Source organism: Bradysia coprophila, unplaced genomic scaffold, assembly GCF_014529535.1.
Source record: "Bradysia coprophila strain Holo2 unplaced genomic scaffold, BU_Bcop_v1 contig_634, whole genome shotgun sequence".
In the NCBI taxonomy this organism is placed as follows: domain Eukaryota; kingdom Metazoa; phylum Arthropoda; class Insecta; order Diptera; family Sciaridae; genus Bradysia; species Bradysia coprophila.
Genome location: NW_023503874.1, coordinates 83114 through 98939, shown reverse-complemented (window position 1 = coordinate 98939; position 15826 = coordinate 83114). Strand labels below are relative to the sequence as shown.

General features: G+C 38.0%; 3 protein-coding genes across 3 annotated transcripts; all 3 read right to left on the bottom strand.

Annotated features, from left to right (window-relative positions):
• Positions 1-5895: 5895 nt before the first annotated feature.
• Positions 5896-6692, bottom strand: LOC119083426. The gene is made up of 2 exons (XM_037193151.1): positions 6459-6692; positions 5896-6391 (listed from the first exon to the last, which is right to left on the bottom strand). Exons 1-2 carry the CDS (start codon positions 6652-6654, stop codon positions 5967-5969), a joined length of 621 nt encoding a protein of 206 aa, XP_037049046.1. The 5' UTR covers positions 6655-6692; the 3' UTR covers positions 5896-5966.
• A 3742-nt stretch (positions 6693-10434) lies between these two features.
• Positions 10435-11225, bottom strand: LOC119083425. Its single transcript, XM_037193150.1, has 2 exons — positions 10998-11225; positions 10435-10930 (listed from the first exon to the last, which is right to left on the bottom strand). Exons 1-2 carry the CDS (start codon positions 11191-11193, stop codon positions 10506-10508), a joined length of 621 nt encoding a protein of 206 aa, XP_037049045.1. The 5' UTR covers positions 11194-11225; the 3' UTR covers positions 10435-10505.
• Positions 11226-12992: 1767 nt separating this feature from the next.
• On the bottom strand, positions 12993-13786 carry LOC119083418. Its single transcript, XM_037193137.1, has 2 exons — positions 13557-13786; positions 12993-13490 (listed from the first exon to the last, which is right to left on the bottom strand). Exons 1-2 carry the CDS (start codon positions 13750-13752, stop codon positions 13066-13068), a joined length of 621 nt encoding a protein of 206 aa, XP_037049032.1. The 5' UTR covers positions 13753-13786; the 3' UTR covers positions 12993-13065.
• Positions 13787-15826: the final 2040 nt, after the last annotated feature.

Here is a 15826-nt window from a genome sequence, read left to right as displayed (position 1 = left end):
TCAATTAATAAAATGATTCAAATAAACAATTGAATTGCTAAAAAGTATTTCACCGAATGTTCCTTTTTAAATGTATTTGCGGTATTCAATTTACTTGTCTTTTTTTATATGCACAAAAAATGCACACAAATCGACGACATGTGTGCTGAAACGAAAGAAATGGTCGTCTATTTGCGCTAAATGAATTTCACTAAACAATTCGACGTTATATCATTTTATTGATATTGAAACTATAAAAAAAATATTTTTCATTTCAATCCAAATTTTAATTGTCTAGAATGCTCACAAAACGATTTTGGTGTTTATAGTTGTGCGACCAACTTTTATGTAACACAAATATTACGTTGTATGTTACTGTCTTCTTTTGCCACGCATAAAAAATGCATAAAATCGACGACAAATTAATTTGTCAACTTTTATTTTGTTTACGAGATCTCAAAAATGTCCCTCCGAAGTAATCCATGTAATTCGAAGTAATTCTATTTGCATTCAATGCAACATTTCAAAATGTATCTTATGGTTGTAATTTTAACATTAAAAAAAACTAGAAAAATGTAAAAGGAAAAACTGACAAAGTTGCCGATCACAAAATATGTCGACGATCTATATGCATTTTTTATGCATAGCAAAAGAAGACAAGTACAAACACCGTAAGATTTGTCTTACAGGAAAGTTGGTATGTACAATACACGGGAAAATAATTTGTTATCTCGTATCACGATGAGTAAAAGTACCTAGATTGGAAGCTACTATTTTTTATATAGTTTCAATGTCAATAAGATGATAATAACGTCGAATTGTTTAGTAAAATTCATTTAACGCAAATAAATGACAATTTCTTTCGCTTGAGTACACAAATTTGGAAAAAGAATGGGACATTTCTCTTCCATAATGTAAATGTAACACATAAACAATTGATTTTGCTTTGTTTAAATTACATGCACATCACTGATGTTGATTTATTATAAAGATAAACATATTTGTATAAAATGATAAACATTTGGTGTGATAAAAAAGTATTTCACCGAATGTTCGTTTTTAAATGCATTTGCGGCATTCGATATAGTTTCTTTTTTTGCTGGGATTGGGTTTTTGCTACTGGGAGAGAAAACGTACTAAAACGTAAAAAGCTGTCAAAAGATGTGACAGAAGGATTAGCTAAATATACTGAAATCAAACATTTTAGAGAATTACTCACTGTATATTAACCAATGAGCAAAACACCAATGGGAATATTCAATGCAATTATAAATTTTTTCCAGCAAACAATTCTTTCCAAAACTTTTTTTTCGTGAAGTTTTGCCCTTTAAAAAGTTCGCGCCGCAATCGACGAGTCACCTTCTTGTCATCATGTGTACTACTAGTACACGGTGGGGCTGAACGAACTTTAAATAAACATGTCGACTTCCATCTCGTTTCTTTTCATAGCTGAGTTAGGGGAGGCGCGTACTATCCAACGGCACATGTTGCAAGCGTAACCGCTGAGCCGTTTCTGAGAACTAGAAGATGGGTGATTTCGGATCGACCTCTCCGGAGCTGGGGCCCAATAAGTGCCTAAGTGTTTTTCGACATTAAAGCACAACACTTGTCAGTGATACGTCAAAGAAAAGGTATTTACAATACTAATCGATAAAAAAAATGTTTATGGAAATCGGATGACCGACCCCTTGGTGTGAAACAGGCACAGGGCGGCAGGCAGTTTTTGCTTGTAGGTCGGCCACATTTGAACATATTTCGTCTGTTTTAGCTTTATTAGATAGGTATTGACAGTACCAATCAGGGAAAAAAAGTTTTTGAAATTATGTTCTCCGGACCGTAAGCTAGGTCTCTTGGAGTGAGCTCTTATCTGGCTACTCGGCCGTACAGTGAACGTGGAGTATTTTGTCAATATCTCGAGTAAATTGTGACCGAATTTTATGATTTTTAGACCCGTACGAAGTACTGGGGTCTTATAGGTTTACGCATACGTTTGTAACACGTCGAATTGGACTCCCTGAGTAAGGGGAAACCTATTGTGGTTGTCTAGAGATGCCAAATCCGCGAAAAAAAAAATGTCCGTCTGTCCGTCTGTCTGTCTGCACGATAACTTGAGTAAAACGCATCCGATTTTGAAAATTCTTTTTTTTCCCGTTTGGTAATGTCAAAAGACAGGCTAAGTTCGAAGATGAGTGATTTTGGATCGACCCCTCCCGAGCTGTGGCCCAATAAGTGCTTTACGGTTTTTCGACGATATCTCCGGACATTTAAACGTTACACTTGTAACTGATGTGTCAAATAAAAGGTATTTACAATACCGATCGACAAAAAAAAAGTTTATGGAAATCGGATGACCGACTCGTGAGTTAGACCCCTTGGTGTGGAACAGGCACAGGGCGGCAAGCAGTTTTTGCTTGTAGGTCGGCCACATTTGAACATATTTCGTCTGTTTTAGCTTTATTAGATAGGTATTGACCGTACCAATCAGGGAAATTTTTTTTTTTGAAATTATGTTCTCCGGAGCGTGAGCTAGGTCTCTTGGAGTGAGCTCTTATCTGGCTACTCGGAAGTACAGTGAACGTGGTGTATTTTGACAATATCTCGAGTAAATTTTGACCGAATTTCATGAATTTTTTTTTGTTTAAAAGGTATTAACGAATGTAAAGCGTCGGTACTATTTCCGGTCTCCTAACAAAATGGCTGCCGGCGGCCATATTGGATTTTAGTAAAATAGAAATATCTTGGGAAAAATGATACTTAGAGAGTTTCTGTTAACATGGAAATAATTTGTTATGTGTGTGGGGTTTCAGGGATTCCATATACGGACATCTATATATACCTATATACAGCTATATTGAGCTATATACAGGCATATAGAGCTATATAATAGCATATTTATCTGTGAAATGTTTATTTATAGTGAAATATAGGTAAATATAGCGGTATATAGCTGTTTAAATAGGAATTTATGAAAGTTGACTTCGTACGGGGCTGTCTATATTGCCTCCGGCAATTTAGTTGTATATGATAACAAGGCAAAGAGTGGATAATGTAAGTGATTTTAAAGGGAGAATAGTTTTTCAGCAGAGAAGAAAATGAAGTAAGAGAAATGAAGAGTTTCACATTAAAGGCTTTTGATACGAATAGGTGTTTCGTACGGGTCGGCGTTAGCTATGTTTTACTTGAGTTTCTGATTTCTCCATATAAAATCACCTGCAAAATTCACAAAAAACCAGTAAACCACGAAACAGAAAATGTGGCGGTTTTCAAACTTCCGTGAGTGTATATACACGAACTTTTTGACTTTTCCCCCTTTGCTCTTACTACCCCCAAAGTATTTTATTCTTAATCTGGGCGTCCATACGAGTTCAACGAGCTATCACACGCCTCATAAGGTCAAGATTTGGCCGAGATATTAAATTTCAAAACTTGGAAATTTGTAGAAATTTGTATGAAGAAATGGATCAACTGGATTTTGAAATTGATGAATTTTACCAACCTTTGTCACTTTGTTACTCTTTTACTCTGTTACAACGAAACTTTTGAATTTACCGGTGGATTTGGCCAAAATTTTCAGGGTATGTTAAGGACGTAATTCTAAGAAACTAATTTGAAGGAATTTTTATAAAAGCTTATAATTTCGGAGCTATGAGCGTGTTAAGCTATTGAGCTATAGGACTCATAACTCAGAAAATGTGGCAGATGGAAACCTTGTGTAAAAGACGAAGTTATAGAGTTTTAGATTCTAGTCGATGCGTGTTTCATGGTTTCCCTAAAAAGTCGCTTATTTGGAAGCTATGAGCGTTTTAAGTGCCTCAAATTTTCAATTTTCGTCAAATTTTTAAATTCCGTAAAAAATTTTATTTTTCGTCAAATTTTCGATTTTCGTCAAATGAAAGCTGAAAGGTTCAGATCGAAGAGAAAGTTATCCAGTTTTGTAAGAAGAATATTTTCGTTCAAACTGCACAAAATGACTGTCTATTATCTTCGACCAAATTCTAAAAAATCAAAACTTACAAAGGAGCTGATATCGCTTAAAACCACTTACAGTGGAGGTGTGACACAAATCCTGTTATCCACTTACAAAAGAACTGTTATCGGTGTAGGTGACGCTTACAGATTCGACACCCAAAAAGATATGAGTCACAAATGGCAGCTGATGAGGAAAGTACGCGAAAGTTTTATCAACAAAAATCTTACCAGAAAATTTTTTGGAAGAAAATTATAACAAAACAAAATTGCGTCACAAGTGGCAGATGTTGAGGAAGGAAAATTTTTATAATTGTGATATATATTCCTTTAAAGAATGGAATTCAAACGGAAGAAAGCCGAATCATCTGCCACTTGTGGGGTAATTTCAGTAATCCAAAACGTCCTGGTTAAGGACGCAACGTTTGATCTACACAGGATCTTCAATCAACAATAAAGACTAAAACAATTTTGTTTTAATGTCTCGGATGATGCCCAAATTAAAGTTTGAAAAGGAGTTTTTGATGATTTATTCGTAGTTGTCCTCGTCCCCGAGAGTTATGTATGTATTCTCAGCCCGTTGCCAAATTGTAACGCTAAAAAACCCTCTGAGTTTGTTTTCAGTTTCGCTATATTAATATGGTGAATCTGTTCATGATGTGTCTGAAATATTCTAAAGAATATTTCGGACACATCATGAACAGATTCACCATATTAAGGTTGATTGCATAAATTTTGCAAACATCCGTGACTCGGATTTATTTATTTTCAACTGCCTTTTTGAATTTTTTATTTCAACCTTTACATTAATTCCATAAATATCTAGACCCCTCAATGCTTTAAAACGAAAGTCTATATCGCTTTCAACCTTGGGTGTTTTCTGATACTGATACTGGAGTGATAAGGAAGAAACGTCTGATGCATTTGTAAAAAAAATGTCATTGACTGATCGGCATAGTGGTGTCGTCGCAATGAGCAATGCTCTGTCTAGCACCTCAGCTAACTGTGACGTAAGTCAAATAGAGAGGTTACGTCTGACGTATGATTGTATTTAACGACGTGCAGTGGTGATGTAGTGGTGATGCAGTGGATTTTGTCATAACTTTTTGTGGTTTAGCGACTGTCGGTTTTACTCAGTCCCACACGTTTGGTATGATGATTCCGTTTATGCTGAAAAAATTTAAGGAAGAAAATTTTTCAGGAAAATTACGTCACAAAGTGGCAGATGATTCAGAACATATTTTATCTATTTTCCTATCAGTACGTTCCACTACATCTGCCACTTGTGACACAATTTTTTTTTTGTAAAATTTTCTTTCTTAAATTATGTGCGTGAATTTTTTGTTGATAAACTATTGCGTACAGGCGTTGAATGCGTCACCCTCAGTGATATCAGTTATTTTGTAAGTAGACACAAGGACTTGCGTCACTTTTACCCTCAGGGTTTTTTGACTGATCCACAAAACACTTAGGCGACCCTAACTCACGAAGGGTCGGCCCGATGCCCATCTTCGAACTTAGCCTCACTATTTCGACTATATTTCAGGAAAAAAAAATTGAAATCGGAACTGATTTAAACAAACACTTTGCCCTTACCGTCTGCTTCAAGTTCCATCAATTACACACGGCGACGTAATCTTATGAGCTCATTTGTACTTCATACGGTGCTAATGAAAGGTGCAATCTGGTTTGCCCGATTTAACCATATGGCCGGTCCAGCTTTGTCTAGGAATGCATGCTAATTCTTTATACTGCCATGACATTTTTTTTGCTCATCCAACACATATGTTATAATGTCACCATGGGTTAAGCCGATCACTATTTAATGAAACTTTCTTTTTACAAATTCATCAGGCGTTTCTGCCCTAGGTTGAAAGCGATATACACTTTCGTTTTAAAGCATTGAGGGGTCTAGATATTTATGTTGTGAGACAAAAAAAGCGTGTTTTCGTTTGATTTTAAATTGATATATTTTTCAAAGCAAGGTCATGACCGAAGTGACAAATTCAAGAATGGGAAATCTAGTTGATTCTGATATCGACGCAGTTTCTGAAGGTCTGAGCGTTGTTTGGATTCCAGCATGCATCTGGTGCTGGTGGGTATGATGTTCTGTATGTCCAACGGAGTGTGCATCTTGTGCATCTGACACCAGCTGGCAATTGAATGGCAACACGCATTTGTCCGTTTTGGTGGTCTCCACCTGAGCAGGCCCAGTTGTTGTCTCGGACTCCTCTATCGGCGCTGTTGATTCTGAGACGTTGGAAGCAGTTGTTGTTCTCACTCACTTGTGGGCAAAGTTCGAACATGAAACCACCACGATGATTGGCAGTGAATTCAACAATGGCGTTGATGACCTGTCCAGCGTTGTATGTTCCAGTGATGATACCTTTGTCGTATCTACCTCCTTGTTGGGCATGAGTGTTTCCTGGGGCATCACCGCAACGTCCTGCAATATTTAAATCACGAAGTTAGTTTGGGTGAAAATTATTGGAATTGATGTGTGGCGGGCGTACCGCAAGTGGAGTATTGTTGATTTTGTTGAACATTTCCGCACCATACACCTGTGTCGTCCCACCAGAAGGGTTGTTGAGCTCCAGGGAACTCGTTTGGTCTACGGAAAATAGACGTTCTGGAGAGTGGAGTGTGCACGTAACCGTGTGGTTCAACAAGGGCGAGCCCAGCAGCGAAGATAAGTAATGCGAACTTCATTTTGATTCAGAAGTTTTAGACTTAGACAAATGAACGATTTGCTTGCCTTTTATAGGAAGCTGCCGTGGGTTCGAGTAGTTGATAAGATTACGGGAAAGTAGTGGTTGATAAGGCGTTAGATTTTTATCGATTCATTTTATTACGCGCATATAGAAATGGCGATACAGGGACGTCATATGATTTCTGTGCATTCTGCTGCCAGGGGTAACGGAGCGTATTAATGTCATGCTACGTAGTTTATACGAGATGTGTCGGTATTACAAGAGCTAACGCTGGTACTTCTAGTATAAACTACGGTGCATGGTGGTGCTATAGCAAATGTTACAATTTCTAGGAACAGGGTTACGAGAAGGCGCAAGAGGCGTGAATATAAGAATCCTAACGAAAAAATGAAAGACGCAATCTGGTTTGCCATATGGCCACTCCAGCCTTGTCTCGGAATATAATGCTAATTCTATATACTGTCAGGACATAATTTTAGATTTAACAGAGTTTTTAAAATCGTCGATCAATTCCAGCCAATTCAGTGCATTCCACTCAATAACATTTTTGCAGAAAATCTGCCCCAAAAAATCATTGGCTGCACTTAATTGACAGCACGACAGGGAAAAGTTAACCAGGCAGGAGAGCGCTGATTTGACTGGGGACCTGAATAATCTAGTAGCCCCATATTTTTTGCGAATAAAATTTTTCAATTTATGTTCATTTGAGTTCATTTTCATACCGTGTATTAGGTCCCTTATTTGACGTTTCGAAAATGAACCGTTACTGCCTGGTTTATTTTACTCTGCCGTGTTGACCGGGAACATCGACGACTTTTAAAACTCTTAAAAAACTGTCAAATGTGTTTTTTATAACAACAAACCAACAGGTTTGTTCCACCGTACGGTAAAAACGATATTAACAATAATTTTTTGGTTATGGCTCTACGAATGACGCTATAACAGCCCAAATGACCTTGGAACCAGGCATGAGCGCCGACGGAAAAACCTCGGCGGCGGCTACCCGAAAAAAAATTCTCGGCGGCGGCGAAAAAATCGGCTTGAGCCGGCCGGCTTAAAACGGCTCGGCTGGAGGTTCCTTTTAACTTTTTTTCAAAATAAAAACGTTTAGATAAATTCATGGAAAATGAACTAGTAAGCATGAAAATGAAATTGTACGGAAAGCGAAAATGTAGGTAGATTAGGTTGTTCAAAGTGCAAGTGGAACTGGTCTTGTTACAAGCAAGTCTCTAAGTCTAAGGTTCACTAACACGTCAAGTTTTATTGCCTCAAAACTTGAACTAAATGGAAAATCATGCTCCGGTACACTCATTTAACTCATTAAGAAAATGGTTTTCGAGAAGAAATCGAAAGCTCACGAAAATCAAGTAAAAATTGAAAAGAAAAAAAATCGACAAAATTCGCAAAGATCGATAAAGTTTTCTCAAATTTGTAAATTAACTGATTGTGCGCCTTCGGCTCGTTCCGCAAAGGTCATACTTGCCAAAACAACAAACTTAGAAGCGAGGACGTAATATACCATTCTGGAAAATTCATGAAAATTCAAGAAAATTTTCTTAATTATGAAAAAAAAAAATCAAAATGTACTTGAGGTGCTTAGGATCAACAGGAATCTCGGTTTTCAAGATTATTTCACCCATTCACCTTTCGAAATCTTTATTTCATTTTCCAGCCGTTTCAAGCCGGCTTGAGCCGTGTTTTTAGCACCGGCTCGGCTGCGGCGCGGCTTGCTCAAAAATTGCCGGCGGCGGCTTGATCGGCGGCTTATTTTCAGCGGCGCTCATGCCTTCTTGGAACATACCTATTGTATGTCAACAGACTACTGTTTTCCCGACTTTCGCACTATTGCAAACGTTCTACTGTACCTTGGACCACCAAATCTATTTTGATTTTGGTATTTTTCATATTTCAGAATATTTTTCCTCGGTTCCGATCCCTGCACTTATCATTTTGATGAATTGAACTTGAGATTGTACCACCAAGTGGCCGAAAATAATTGACTATCAAAAATGTAAATTTATCACTTATTCACTTATCATTACGAAAGATGCGGGAAACAAAAAAATAAATATTTCTTTACATTTATGATTGACTTCTGGAATTGTTCAGTGATAATGCTTGATTGATAAATTATCAATGATAATTAGCTGAAAATTGTATCTGAAGCCAACACATTGTTTAAAATCGTTTTTTCATGTTGCTTCTTGGAGAGTTGGAGCAAACTATCGTAGGAAACATGATTTACCTTTTTCTTCATTTGGCCAAAATATGTGCGATCACAATTATTTATTATTTCTCTTGCTATTTAGATAGGAGCCATTTGTAAAGTACGCATGCACTTTTAGACCTGTCTTCCCTATTGCACGCAGAAATGTATGGATTTTTTTTAAACGAACGTAGAGCAAGTTGTTTGTCTACAAGACCACTTGCTCTTCAGACTTCATGAATAGACTCATAATTAGGAACGAAAAGCTCAAGTTTTCGTGTGTAAAGTTTGTTGATACGAGGTGAGGCGAAGCTGACAATAAACACATGAAAGTGTGACTTTTCATTATGTCATGAACACAACTTTACACACGAAATTCATTACACCGCGGCGAGGTATGCAACCACTTTAGTCATTTACGTAACAAGGACAAACACCGAAAGTATACGTATTAAGTTTTTCATGCGTCCGTCGCCCTACTTTGACCGTAAGCCTATTACGCCCGTAATCGTAGTTAAAGTAAAATTATTATGAAATGCGCAGCGCACATCTTCGAAATTGCGTATGGCGCAATTACGAAGCCCCGTACGTTCCTTGCAAATGTAACATAAATTTCAAATTAACCTAAAATTTCCTCAGTCCCGAACAAAGTGAAAGGAAAGTGCCTAAAATCAATCGTCCAAAACCGATATTCAAAAAAAATTTCATGTTAGGGGCCGAAAATCCGAGAAAAATCTCAAAACTCCCTCATTTTCGGAAATGAATCATGAAAAAGCTATTGTCTTAAACAGACGCGTTTTGCTATTCTTACAAAAGATCTGACTTAATTAGAACTTCCATAACTTAATACCATTAACACCGTGGTAAATACGAAGTGCAATGTATCTACATTTGTTGAATCGTCAACCACTGATGACTAAGTCATCATTATACGTGGTTAATTCGAATGCTAGACATTCATCACATCAACAGCGATTCTACATAAATTCTTCATATGAGCTGTGGGTAGTTTATAAACAAAGAAAATCGTTGTTGAGAAAATGCTCAAATTCGTTGAAAATCTACAAAAAATACTTGAGATAGTGAGAAAACCCTTGAAAGTCGTTTAAAAATGCTTGAAAATCCCTTGTGGATTTTGTTTTAGAAAATCCCTTTGCGCTCAAAATACACAGTGACACCCCGTAGCTAATGACTAAGTGAGAAAAAATTCTCACGAGACAATGGTGAGTTTGTATTCTGAGCTGAAGGCGAGGCTTCCATCCACATGAGAAAACATTACTTTATCCGAAATTCGGATTCCGAATATCACACGTACTCGATCGATTAGATGCTAGATGTAGCGTCACTTATATTATGTAAACATTGCTGATGAATGCTCTATGCGAAGACTATAATTTGTGCCTGAATTTGTGTTCTCGAATGTTACCATTTTACAAATTCATCAGGCGTTTCTGCCCTATCACCTTCGAGCTATTTTCGAACTTCAGTATCAGCACACACTCAACGTTGAAAGCGATACACACTTTCGTTTTGGAGCATTGTGGGGCTTAAGACAAAAAAAAGCGTGTTTTCGTTTGATTTTAAATTGATATATTTTTCAAAGCAAGGTCATGACCGAAGTGACAAATTCAAGAATGGGAAATCTAGTTGATTCTGATATCGACGCAGTTTCTGAAAGTCTGAGCGTTGTTTGGATTCCAGCATGCATCTGGTGCTGGTGGGTATGAAGTTCTGTATGTCCAACGGAGGGTGCATCTTGTGCATCGGACACCAGCTGGCAATTGAATGGCAACACGCATTTGTCCGTTTTGGTGGTCGCCACCTGAGCAGGCCCAGTTGTTGTCTCGGACTCCTCTATCGGCGCTGTTGATTCTGAGACGTTGGAAGCAGTTGTTGTTCTCACTCACTTGTGGGCAAAGTTCGAACATGAAACCACCACGATGATTGGCAGTGAATTCAACAATGGCGTTGATGACTTGTCCAGCGTTGTATGTTCCAGTGATGATACCTTTGTCGTATCTACCTCCTTGTTGGGCATGAGTGTTTCCTGGGGCATCACCGCAACGTCCTGTAATGTTTAAATCACAAAGTTAGTTTGGGTGAAAATTATTGTCATTAATGTGTGGCGGGCGTACCGCAAGTGGAGTATTGTTGATTTTGTTGAACATTTCCGCACCATACACCTGTGTCGTCCCACCAGAAGGGTTGTTGAGCTCCAGGGAACTCGTTTGGTCTACGGAAAATAGACGTTCTGGAGAGTGGAGTGTGCACGTAACCGTGTGGTTCAACAAGGGCGAGCCCAGCAGCGAAGATAAGTAATGCGAACTTCATTTTGATTCAGAAGTTTTAGACTTAGCCAAATGAACGATTTGCTGGCCTTTTATAGGAAGCTGCCGTGGGTTCGAGTAGTTGATTAGATTACTGGAAAGTGTGGTTTGATAAGATTACTGGAAAGTAGTGGTTGATAAGGAAGGTGTTCGATTTTTATTGATTCATTATTACGCGCATTATGTAGAAATGGAACGTCATTGCGATCTCTTTGCAAATAATATACAAAATTGATATCATGCTGAGTAGTTTATACGAGACGTTAGTATTAGTGCACCTAAAAAGGAAAGGCGCAATCGGACGTGCCCGATTTAACCATTAGGTCAATCCGGCCTTGTCTAGGAATATAATGCTAATTCCAGAACATAATTTTAGATTTATCAGAGTTTTTAAAATCATCGATCAATTCCAGTCAATTCAGTGCTTCCCAGTCAATGACATTTTTGCATAAAATTTAAATTCGCTAAATCGTATTCAAATTTTGCGCCAAAAAATCTTTGTTTAGAAACGCTTAACCATAACCTCACGGCAGAGTAAAGTAAACCAGTCAGGAGCAAAAAAAGCAAATACATTCAAAGGATGGTCCTAAATCCCGTTACAATCGTTTACGTATTGGTTTCATTCATTTGTATTAGTAAGCGTTTTGTACCAAAATCAAAGGCCTACTTATGCATTTAGGTCCCTCTTCAAATCGACTGCTCCTGCCTGGTTTAATTTACCTCTGCCGTGATAACCTCAATGCTTTTGCGAACAATAATTTTTTCGTTTATCTATGTATGGCGATTTGACAGCTGAAATAACCTAGGAACAGATCTAGTGTATGTCAATAGACTGTTGTGTCTAATACTATCAACCGTCTAAAACAGATACAACTTTTCAAAATTCCAAGCCATAATCATCATCTTTCCGCATCCATTTAATGTCGTTTTGAGAGTTTTCATTTCACTGTGTTACAGGACGGCAGCGAAATGCGAACTTTGTTTCGCACGCTATTGAACCTATTACCTTCAACAAAGACTAAATTTTTATAAATAAAAATGTTGCACAGACCAGAATTCGAACCCCCGACACCCAAACTTTTCAGAACATCAAGCAGTGACTATAGAGGCATACAATTATACCGAACGTATTGTTGAAGCGTATATACTAAGCATTGTCGACCCGAGGCGAAGTCGTAAGAGAGCTCCGTGAAAGATTTGCATTTGTTAAAATCGTGAGAGACGAATTTGAACCAACAGAAATCTTTCACGGTGCTTGAACATCTTTAAGTGGAAACGATACTTAACATAACAAACGTGTCAAACGTGTGGGACAAAGAAAAACAGACAATCGCTAAGTATTTTGAGTGTATTTGCTCTTGAAAACCAGATACACAACAAATGCCCAACAAGTGCTCACGTACTAACTATTGCTGTTATTGTGTGTTAAGAAGCCGCAGTTCCTTTAAATGAGTGATGACGTCGTTGCATACAAGTCAGACGTTACAATGCTCTCTTTCTCTTTCTCTCTATTTGACTTACGTCACAGTTAGCTTCGGTGATAGAGCGAGCATTGCTCATTCCATATTTTACGCATCTGCTGTTCTAATGGCACCATTCATTGCGACGACATGACTATGGGTTAAGCCCATTAAGCCGATCATTCAATGAATTTACTTTTTACAAATTCATCAGGCGTTTCTGCCTTATCACCTTCGAGCTATTTTCGAACTTCAGTATCAGTATCAGCACACACTCAACGTTGAAAGCGATACACACTTTCGTTTTGTGGGGTCTAGATGATGTTAAGACAAAAAACGTGGCTTTGTTTGATTTTAAAATGATATATTTTTCATGGCAAGGTCATAACCGAAGTGACAAGTCAAGAATGGGAAATCTAGTTGATTCTGATATCGACGCAGTTTCTGAAGGTCTGAGCGTTGTTTGGATTCCAGCATGCATCTGGTGCTGGTGGGTATGAAGTTCTGTATGTCCAACGGAGTGTGCATCTTGTGCATCTGACACCAGCTGGCAATTGAATGGCAACACGCATTTGTCCGTTTTGGTGGTCTCCTCCTGAGCAGGCCCAGTTGTTGTCTCGGACTCCTCTATCGGCGCTGTTGATTCTGAGACGTTGGAAGCAGTTGTTGTTCTCACTCACTTGTGGGCAAAGTTCGAACATGAAACCACCACGATGATTGGCAGTGAATTCAACAATAGCGTTGATGACCTGTCCAGCGTTGTATGTTCCAGTGATGATACCTTTGTCGTATCTACCTCCTTGTTGGGCATGAGTGTTTCCTGGGGCATCACCGCAACGTCCTGTAATGTTTAAATCACAAAGTTAGTTTGGGGAAAATTATTGTCATTAATGTGTGGCAGGCGTACCGCAAGTGGAGTATTGTTGATTTTGTTGAACATTTCCGCACCATACACCTGTATCGTCCCACCAGAAGGGTTGTTGAGCTCCAGGGAACTCGTTTGGTCTACGGAAAATAGACGTTCTGGAGAGTGGAGTGTGCACGTAACCGTGTGGTTCAACAAGGGCGAGCCCAGCAGCGAAGATAAGTAATGCGAACTTCATTTTGATTCAGAAGTTTTAGACTTAGCCAAATGAACAATTTGCTTGCCTTTTATAGGAAGCTGCTGTGGGTTCGAGTAGCTGATTAGATTACTGGAAAGTGTGGTTTGATAAGATTACTGGAAAGTAGTGGTTGATAAGAAAGACGTTCGATTTTTATTGATTCATTATTACGCGCATACCGAAATGACGGTACAGGAACGTTACTGTGATCTCGTTGCAAATAATACACAAAATGCATTCAGCTGATACCACTGGTCTGGTAAGAGAGCGTATTAATACCAAGCTGCGTAGTTTATACGAGCCGTATTACGATTCGGGTAGTCCGGTTTTGTCTACGAATACAATGCTAATTCGATATACTGCCAGAACATAATTTTAGATTAATCAGACTTTGAAGTCTGAATTCACAATCATCCATTTTGCCTCAGTGTACATGACAGCTGGCATTTCATACCATAGAGCATATTGTTTGAAATGATAACTGTCACGTGCACGGAGGTAAAACGGAATGAAAATGGACGAATTTGAGGCCACTTTTAAAGTCATCGATGTTCCCTGGCAATGACATTTTGGCGGAAAATTTGAGTTCGCTAATTCGTATTCAAATTTTGCACCAAATTGAAACGATTTTTGACAGGCCGAAAACGAACAATAACATCCACACAACCATAACCTCAATTGACCTACTACATGTCAATAGAGTGCTGCTTTACCTACTTTCGCATTATTGCAAACGTTCTCTTGCACAAGATATCATATTTCAGAAGATTTTTCCTCGGTTCCGATCCCTGCACTTATCATTTTGATGAATTGAACTTGAGATTGTACCACCAAGTGGCCGAAAATAATTGACTATCAAAAATGTAAATTTATCACTCATTCACTTATCATGATGAGTGCTGCGGGAAACGACAAAAATTTCTTTTTTTACATTTGATTGATTGAGAACGTTTGGAATTGTTCAATGATAACGATTGATTGATAAATTAGATGAGAATTGTATCTGAAGCCAACACATTGTTTAAAATTGTTTTTTTTTTCATTGAAGCCATCATGGTTGGTGAGAAAACTATAGTATCGTACAGCATGAATAATTTTTTTTTTCAATTGACCAAAAATTTGGCATCATGGCTTCAAATTGAAAAATCGATTCAAAAACTGTCCTGGCCAAAAATAGGTCACAAAATTCAACAATTTTTTAAAGAAAAATTTGAGATTGGACAACACACAGACCAGAAAATTATTCTCTTGCTGTTTAGATAAAGGGCTAGTAATAGATAAGAGGCCATTCATAAAGTACGCACTCACGTTTACACCTCTCTTCGATACGAGGCGAAGCTGAGGACAATAAATACATGAAAATGTGATTTTTCATTACGTAATAAACACAAACAAGGACAAAGACCGAAAGCATTTAGTTCGTCATGCTTACTAAGGGGGCCAAAAGTAAAAGAAGTGGAAGTAGACGTCAGCTTTCTTCCTTGAATAGACATTTTCCCCTTTCGGCTCCTTTAGCAAGCATGATAAGTAAAATGCACTCGCTCCAACTCCCGGAACCTTTCCTGCAAGGGCACTAGTTTCTGGTAGTTTTCCGAGCCCGAGTAAAAATAAAAGTCTCAAAGGTTCGAAAAGAGACGTCTCACAATACAAAGGATTTGAGACCGTGAGACGTCTCTTTTCAAACCTTTGAGACTTTTATTTTTACTTGGGAGTACAATCGAATTTTTTATTTTGCTCACGCACTCGCCTTCGTCCCGTAATACAGAATCTCCAAAACATTATGGAACGTTACATTATTTTACTCAACAAACCAACAGATATACAAAGCGAAGTTTGGCACCATGAAGTAACGTCAAATTGGTCTCACTAAATTTTATGTCAATCTCTTCAAAATGCAATCAAAAGAAGTACAAGATTCAATAATATAGAGCCGTGATGTGACTGCCATGTGAACGATTGATGAAAAGTGTGAGTAAGTTTAGGGCCTTTTTTCACACTTTGGTAATTTTTTTTGGCAATTCTTCAGTTTTTGAGAATTTTTTTAATCACCAAAAAAATCGCCAAAATCACAGTT